This window comes from Eubalaena glacialis, chromosome 14 (assembly GCF_028564815.1).
Source record: "Eubalaena glacialis isolate mEubGla1 chromosome 14, mEubGla1.1.hap2.+ XY, whole genome shotgun sequence".
Taxonomy (NCBI): Eukaryota; Metazoa; Chordata; class Mammalia; order Artiodactyla; family Balaenidae; genus Eubalaena; species Eubalaena glacialis.
Window position 1 is genome coordinate 91,595,920 of NC_083729.1, and position 8,376 is coordinate 91,604,295.

The window sequence follows — 8,376 nt, forward strand, 5'->3', positions numbered from 1 at the left end:
AGTTGGCAGAGCAATCGACAAGGCCGGTAGCTGGAGAAAAGCTAAGAACTTGAGGAGCGGGATGCGAACTTGTGGAAGTTTCCCGGGTGGGCTGGGGGGCGGCTGAGCCCAGCGCGGCTCAGGCTCCCGGCGTCTGGAGACAACTTCTGGGAACACCAGGGTAGAAAGGTCTGTTGCGCTCTGCTCCACGTTTGCGGATTTTCCGTCCTGGGGCCCGGCCTGCTCTGCCGGGAATTCGATGACCATGGAGCTGAGAAAGCTGAGCTCAGGGCCTGCTGACCGATCCTCTCTGGGGCCCACGCCCGAGGGCCCTGGAGGAAAAGTAAAGACGGAGCTGGAGCCCCGGGTCTCCAAGGACCTGGGTCGGGGCCAGAGACCCGGGCCTGGGGCTTCCATCGGGGGCACTGCGTGTCCCTTCCCGAAGGGTGCCGTGCAGGGAGGGGACGCACCGGCTCGGAACAGCCTCCAGCCCTGGGCTGCAGTCCGAAGGTGGGGGGGCGGGGAGCAGGGGTCAGCGGGGCCGGCCTGGGGCACGGGGCGCTGCTTTGTTCGGGATGCGAGCGGAGGCGGGACGGCGGGAGACCGGCGCTTGGTGGACTTCGGGGCTCCAGGCCCAGCCGTCGCCCCCGGGGGGGGAACTCGGGCGCCCCACGAACGCTGGGGTCGGCCGCGTGCGCCCGGCCGCATCGCGATCCCCGCCCGGGGGCTGCGGGCCGCTGGCCTGCGCGGCGACCCTGAGCGGGCGGTGGGCGAACGCGGCCGCAGGGGAGGCGGGTTTGCCAGGCGGCGGGTCGGTGCCCAAGCCGCCCGCCAGCAGGATCGCGCCGGCTTCGCCTCTCAAGCTGCCACAGGAGGCCGTGGTCAGCTTTAGAAAGATCCGGGGGCAAAAGTGAAACTCCCCAGATTGATTACAGCAGCATTTCCAGGGAGCCAGACCCCTTCGCTCGCACTTTGGCAAACGTGAGAACTTAAGAGGTTACTTCTCCCCTGGTCAACCTGGACGCTTCAGGATCATGAACACCGCCCCCCAACTGACTCAATTTAACCTGATTTCTTTGTAGTGAATACAAAAAAGAAAAAGAAAGAAAGAAAGAAACCCAGTGGAAATTAAACCAGAAGTTGAATATTTGCTATATTAAGTGCTCAGAGGCATCAGAGTTCTCAGGAAAACGTACATAATAAACAGGAAGCCATTTATTTACAAATACAATTGCCCTAGACAAGCCACATTCCATGTACGTAATTCATTAATGGAATTTGTTCCTTCTCCTCCCTTTGGAAAGAGAAATTTTAGCTTTTAAAAATAGCTGTGTCTTGGGGGAGGGGAAGAAGAATGGTTAGTTTACCTGTTCCTAGAAAAAGAAGCAGTGGTGTCCCGGCCAATTCCTGTCTGTGGGGATGTTAAATAGTATAAAATAACCGTTTAAAGGACATGGAGAGGTTTTGTGTTTTTTTTTTTTCTTTTTTACTCTTCAGAAAATAAGTTTGTTGGCAGTGGTTCCTGTCACCAGAGTTGCCCAGGGAAATTGCGCTGGTAACTTAACCCTAGTTGGGGTGTGTGTGCACGTGTGTGAACAAAAGTAAAATTTAAAGAACTTGAGCTGTCTGGGAATATAGCAAAATTTAACCGTAAACCTCACTTAGTTGCCATAGTTTTAGAAATTTCTGTGGCAATGTGCCTGCTGCCCTCACTCCTTCCTGACAGGAGTCGCACCTGGCGTGATGCTGGTTCTTGGCTTCCTTGTCCCCAGTGTAAGCATCACTTACCTGGAGAACTTGAGTCTGGTCTTTATTAATTTGGGATGCTTTCTCTAAGTTAGTCCCTTTCCCCTGCGAGTTTCGAGTTGCGAGAGGGGCATTGTTTGGGAGAGAAAGGATGCCCAGTGGAAGGGGGAACCTAGTGTGAGTCTCTAGGTGCCCCAGTGAGTAGTGAGTAAACATCAAAAGCACAGGATACACCTGAGGTAGGTTTGGAGCTTGCCAAGGTCCCCAAATGAGACGTTTACAGAGGACAAAAAAGAATAACTGTTTTCCACATTTCATTGTTGTAGCTACAAAATAACGGGATGAACACTGAGAGGAAAGCAAACACATCTTTTAATTCAAAAACAAAAACAAAAGGGCAAGGGATGTTTTGACGAAGAGCTTCCTGGGAGAGCCAACATTCGTTCTGTCCTGCAGGAGTGTGTCCCTCCTGGCAGAAGACAAGCCCATTTAGCCGACTGGGACACTGCGCTCTGAAATAGAATAGATACTCATTTCAAAGAGCTTGCCTTGCGCCAGCACTGAAATAAAAGGTGCCCAAATCTGTCACCCTCAGTCCACTTAGGTTCAGGCAGGGCAACTTCCAGGTGTGAAGGGGAGCCAGGCAGGGTCCTTCCATTCTGCCCATGTAAGAATCTCGGAGGGAGAATCTACTCCTCATTCACATTTCCAAGGTTGAAAACTCTCCAGCAGAGATTTAAAAAAATAAATAAATTAGGTCTAATCGGAAAGTATAGTATCGCCCAGAAACTAACAAAATGAAAATAAATGTCTTACTAGCTTGGTCTTGAGAATCTGTAGGTTACAACAGGGAAACACCCATCAGTGAAGAAAACAACACCTACAAACTCTTTTTAGTTAACGTTTTGGGGGAGAAATCTTTCAAACTTGCACAGGCCATTCTACTGATTACGCTTTGTACTCCTCCAAGATTTCTTCCAAACAGGGCTTTAAAAATATGTTTCAAACCTGAGAGATGTCTTTAACTCTTCCAGGAACTATTTAATAGTTGTCCTGGATGTTTTTAACAAGAGAGGGAGGCTAAGCAAATAGCCTTGGGTCCAGTGACATCTGGGGGAGAGGAGGTGGTGGGGACTCGAGGCACACCTAAAATGGGGTTTTTGATTTTCAGTGGGGGGGCCTCACAGCTCAGCTCTACTTACTTGTGTACCTGAGCTCACAGGCTTTCCTCTATTTGTCAAGGAGGAGGGCCTGCAGGTCTGCAGGTGAGGGGGGTGGAAGTGAAGGGAGAGAGACCAAAGGACAGATCAGTTACCTCTCCCTTTGCTCCTGGGCCTTGAACTGGGGCTTCAAGAAGGGGGAAGAAAAGCGCCTCCCCCCCAGTGAAGCCGCCACGTCCATTTGCATCACCCTGACACCCCTACCCCAGCCAGAAAGCCAAGTGCTGGCTGATTGGGAGCAAATTGGTAACCCGAGGAATCCCTGTGTGAGTGTGTTAACATAACATACAGAACTTTCTGCGGGGAGAGGTGCTCACACTTGATTTTTCTCCAAATGACTATGTGCAGGCATAAAGGCCTAGAAAGAAGGAATGAAGACAAATTAAAATAGAAAGACTAGGGAGAAATGGGAAATGTGTGCCCATATACGACGATGCATGCAAGCCTATGTGTATGGAAACAGTCATTATCTGCACCTCCTGTTTGCCAGAGTATCCGTGAAACACCCTGCATCTAGCTGTGCTTTGGCTAAAAGGGGAGTTGTACCTAATTTGGGGGCTGGGAGAGGGCCACCCTACCCAGGAATACCGGGCCCTGGCGGCCCTGTTGCCAGTAGGAGTCAAGTTAGTTCACGGCCGTGCTGTCCTTAACCTGCTCTTTCCGTCTGAATCCTCAAATCCTTACCGTGGGAGGGCAGGTTACCCCCACCCATGGCCCTGCTGTGCACACCCCGGTCGCCCCGGCCTGTGGCTGGAGAGCTGCTCTTTCACCAGCAGCAGGAGGCTGCCGCCGCCGCCGCCGCCGCAGCCCGAGGTCACATTCAGAAAGCCTGTTCTTCTGGGAGAACCTCGCCCCAAAGGCGAAGGCGGTGCAAACCGTGTTCATTTGCCCCAAGCGCGAAGGGGAGATGTAACCGAGGGACAAACATTTTGCAGGAGGGGATCTGGAGCGGGGCAGTTGATCCGGGCGGGTTCCCTGCGCCAGGCCCTCTCTGCAGGGGTTGGGGGTGGCCGAGGGGGGGGGTGATGGGGGTGGAAGGGCCCGGGAGGGGGAGCTGCTGAAGGCCCGCAAGCTGACAAAGCTGGAACAAAGGCTTCGCGTAAAAGTAGTACCAAGGATCTTTGAAGCATCACACACCTTACAGGCGTGTCCCCAGCTCCCGGGACGGAGAGTCCGTTGATCGTCCCCCCGGGCTCCGCGGACGTGCCCGGGCTGTCAATGGTGCGGGGCTGGCTGCCCGGCGTCGCAGCCTCGGCCCTGCGCTCCGCCGCGAGCGAGGGCGCGTGGCTGGTCCCCCGGCGGCCCGGTGAGGCGCTGGTCCCGTTGGGCAACACGCGTCGCCCCCGGTTGGCCCCGGGAAGGTGGTGGGCTGCGGTCCGGCCCGGCGGTGCCTGGGGGCCCGGCGGTGCCTGGATGCGCGGCGGTGCCTGGGTGCCCGGCTGTGAGGCCTGGAGCACTGCGCACGCCTCCCTGTCTCCCCGCCCGGCCGGAGCCGAGCGCTGGAGAAGGGAGCTCGTGGGGTTGGCGGCGTCTGAGTCACCAGGGCCTTGGCAAGGAAAGCAAGCGAGACGCGGTGGAGAGGACGCCCCGAGGGCGCGCTGCTGGGGCGCTCACGGAGGCAGGTGGGCCCTTCCCAAGGCCAAGGCCTGGGCCCTGCGCCCAGTTCCTCGGCCCCTGCACCCCGCGCCCCGCACGCCGCCGCCACCGAGCCCTAGCGGTGACCCTGCGCCCCAGCGCAGTCCGGGCCGCCAGCTGCTGGGTGGGAATACGTGGGTAGGAGTTGCGCCCTAGCCCCGGGGTCGGCCAAAGTTGCGACCAGCGCAGGGGAGTGGGTGGCTGGAGAGCGGGAACACCTCAAAGACCCGTGCCTTCCCCCTAACTGCCCCCGCTGGGTTCCAAGGCTCCCAGAGCACTACCCACGTTTCCCTGGGAACTCGGGGGCCCAGGAGTGGGGTTCAGTGAGACAGGCGGGAAGCGAGAAGCTCAGGGTCCGAGTTCAGGACCCGAAGTAGGTGGAGGAACGCATCAGGCAGAGGTGTCCCTCCACCCGTGGGTGGATGAGGACAAAGCGGGTGACAGGGACAAAACCTTGGGAGAGAGGTAGGAGCGGGTATAATATGTGGTCAGTGACTCTCCTCGGAGGTGTTTCCTTTAATTTAACCCAGGGGGAGGCCCTGGGAATGGGTGACGACCTGGGCATCCAGCTGCCAGCACCCACCCCTCCAGGCCTCCCAGCCCCCCGAGCTGCCCAGAGCAGGAGGTCTGTGGAAGGTGGCTCCAGCCCTCGGGCCAGGCCTCCGGACGCCTCCCACTCCCCCCTCCCCCTGCTGGCCTGGGCTGGGCCGGGGCTTCGACCCCACAAATGGCCCCTGCAGAGGGGCCTGCTCGGAAATTCCAGCCAGTCAGCCCAGCCTGAGTGACACTAGCTCCTACCCCCGGCTACATACAAGTGCAAATGAGATGCATTTTGGCTGATCAGTCCACTGTATTTTCTGCAACTTAACGTGTCTGCGTCTTGTCAACTCCTCTAGTTGGGAAGAATAGCAGAAAATTTGAAAGAGAATTTCTTGTGTGTGTGTGGTTTCCAGCTACAGTTCCATCCAGGGAGATGGGTGGGAGTGGAGACAAGGAGGCTTGCTGACATGAACAACATGATATAAACCCTCCTGAAGTGCAACTTCAAGCCACAAAGAAAGGAAAAAGAGGTGGGGGTGTGTTGCACTTGCTAACTAGAGACCTGGGTGAAACTTAGGTGGATCTGGCTGGGGAAAGTGTCAAGCTCTAAGTTTTCTTTTTGAGAACAAAATTCATTTGTACTTACTTGGGTGGAGGGGACGGATCAAACTCCACCAGCTAACCTGACACCTTGAACAGTGCGTTTGGGCTACTTAATGGGGGTGAGCGGGGTCCACAGGGGAGGTGGGGAGAAGTTTTCTGACACCACAGAGGTCCTATCTGGGTAAAGTGTTTGCTGTCCTCTGTATGTCAATTTCCAAACCAGCTGTAAGTAAATTGAGGAAACGCCTCCAATTCTCACCAGATCTGCCCCACCCCGCGTTTCCTGGGAAAGCAAGTCCTCTCAGACCTTGATGATGTGGGCCTTCTGTAAGGTAAGGGGATGGACCAAATGGCCTCTGGTATTCTGCCCCCAGCCACCTCGGAGGGTTCCCAGGGCCCTAGAACCCTGGTAGGACACAGGGCCAGCTCCAGCCTCCACGCCTTCCCCTCTTCACAGGTATTTGCAGTCTCAGGCTTGTCTGCAGCTGACCCAAGGAAGCGGAACAGCAGATTTTCGGAGCCCTGTTCCCAAGCCCTGGCCCTCTCCCTGCCACCAGACTCAGTGGTAGGCAGGGCCCAGGCTGCCCCGAGTTAATGGGAGCTGTGTACCGGCCTCTAGCCCCCTCTTCCCTGGGATTCTCAGGGTCAGCAGGGAATTTGTTGTTGCGTATGGAGCTGTCGTGTTAAGCCTCTGGGGTCCGCTGCCCTCTCCAAGGAGCTGTAGCAGGCCTTTTAGGACTACAGAGTCTTATATGGGCTGCTGACAGCCTGAGCCAGGCAAAAGGGGCCACAGGCAGGAGCGTACCCCAGGCCCACTTCATTCAGGCGAGGTTTGGGGACTTGTCAGGTGTCCAAGATGACCCCGCACCATCCAGTTACCTGTGGAGCATCCCTTCTCTGCTGTACTACTTGGCTGAGGTGTGAGGTACCCTCACTGCATGGCAATGAACTCTAACAAAACAGAATGGGGTAGGGTCAAGTGCTTCACCTGGAGAGCGGGGGCCACCCAGCACTCTGAAACCATCCAACCATTCACGCTGCTTAGCAGAGGACTTGACTGGTCGCAAGCAGCTCAGGTTTCCGTGTGCAGCCCGGGCATTTCCATACCAGCCTGGTAAATACATCAGAACCAGATGTGCGCTGCTGCTCTGGCTTCCACCAGGAGCCAGCGAGGTGCTGGGGAGATGTCCTGAACACGTTCACTTCCCCAACTCACCCAGTGTCCTGACAGGCTGGCAGGAAGGGCTGAACGCTGGGGAATGAGCAGAGGTGACCCGACACCTCCAACTGCCCCGTGGCTGAGCCTGCCTGCGTCATGGTGGCTGGCCAGGGCCCCTGCAAGCTGCCCTCCCTTCTCACTGTGGACTCCCAGTGGCGATGTATTCCCTCCCTCCCTCCCTGCCACCTCCTCCCATCCCAGAACTGAGCCTGGATTTCCATTTGGGGTGAGAAGGGGTGTCAATAAAGGGGCAAGGGGGGCTGGTGAACCATCTTCAGCCTCAGGAGCCTTTACACCAACAGATGAGTCTCACTAACCTTTTCTTGTGAACAGTCACTCAGCTTGTGACAGGCTAAAACCATGTGAGCCCATGAGCAAAAAGAAAATCTTTTTTCAGACCAAGTTCCTCGTTTCTCCTTTGCTCCCTGAGTTCACCAGCCCTCACTTCCTCAGCTCCCAGCCATCCGAATATCCATGAGCCCAGCTGAAGATTTAAAACACTTGTTTCTTAAAATCTTCCAGGGCTCTCAGTATTACCAGAGTAACTGGAGAGAGAACGCACCCTCCCTTCCAATCCCCCCACGACCAAATTCTGCATCCAAACCAAATAACCACCACCATCAATTACACTTCGCATAACTTGACACGGCCAGAAGTGAAGACTCCGTTATTTACCAGAAGTAGAAATCAACTTTACTGAAAGAAATAAATTCAACTTTGACCGTGGGATACCTACTGGAGAATTCTTTGAGAACTTCTTCTGTCTTCTTACCTCCTTTACTGGGGTGGAATGCTATAAAAATCTGGGGTAGCAGAATTTTGAAACAGCTTGATGACCTTGAGCAGGTTTGGAGTCCTCAACTCCAATCATTAGTAATATAGTCATTAATAGTCATTATTGGCACTTAATTGCTTGGTCTGATGGGGGCTTTAGTTATGACCCGATTTAGTTTCCCGGAGAAGTAGAGGTGGTCCAGGATCAGTGAAGGGAAGCCATTTGCAGGCAGCTTTTTCCAGCAGAAGGGAAAGTACTTTTGATATACTTGCAGACATGTGTCTCACACATTTTTTTCCCCTGCCTTTTGTAAACTAAGAATAAACATTACAGATCTGGGTTTTAATTTATCCAGATGGGATCAAAAGTACCTAGGAGATTTCATAGATATGTGTATATATATATATACACACACACACACACACTATAGAATATATATACACACACTATTTCATATATATTTCATATATATACAAACACGATAGAACATATATACACACTATAGAATATATGTATACATACACGCACACCTTAGAACTGAGGACACAAAGGCTGTTCACACTGAAAGGTGGAAAGAAACTCAATACCAAAGCAGAAAGAACTGAACCGCCAGCGGAATCGAGTATCTGAGCAAGTTCACTTTATTCCTTCGCAGGAAG

General features: G+C 54.3%; 1 protein-coding gene across 1 annotated transcript; it reads right to left on the reverse strand.

The window, feature by feature from the left end:
- Nucleotides 1-2,002: 2,002 nt before the first annotated feature.
- Nucleotides 2,003-7,040, reverse strand: LOC133105036 (collagen alpha-1(I) chain-like). Its single transcript, XM_061210915.1, has 5 exons — nt 6,940-7,040; nt 5,164-5,326; nt 4,640-4,781; nt 4,083-4,554; nt 2,003-2,237 (listed from the first exon to the last, which is right to left on the reverse strand). Exons 1-5 carry the CDS (start codon nt 7,038-7,040, stop codon nt 2,003-2,005), a joined length of 1,113 nt encoding a protein of 370 aa, XP_061066898.1.
- Nucleotides 7,041-8,376: the final 1,336 nt, after the last annotated feature.

What these genes read in the sequence shown, in the direction of transcription:
- LOC133105036 (XM_061210915.1), bottom strand. Translation starts at nt 7,040, where the DNA reads ATGACGCAGGCAGGCTCAGCCACGGGGCAGTTGGAGGTGTCGGGTCAC. An exon ending in CCAGCCTGTCAGGACACTGG is followed by an intron (nt 5,327 to 6,939) that starts GTGAGTTGGGGA and finishes ATTTCCGAGCAG; the next exon opens with GCCCCTCTGCAGGGGCCATT. An exon ending in TAGGGCTCGGTGGCGGCGGC is followed by an intron (nt 4,555 to 4,639) that starts GTGCGGGGCGCG and finishes TGCCTCCGTGAG; the next exon opens with CGCCCCAGCAGCGCGCCCTC.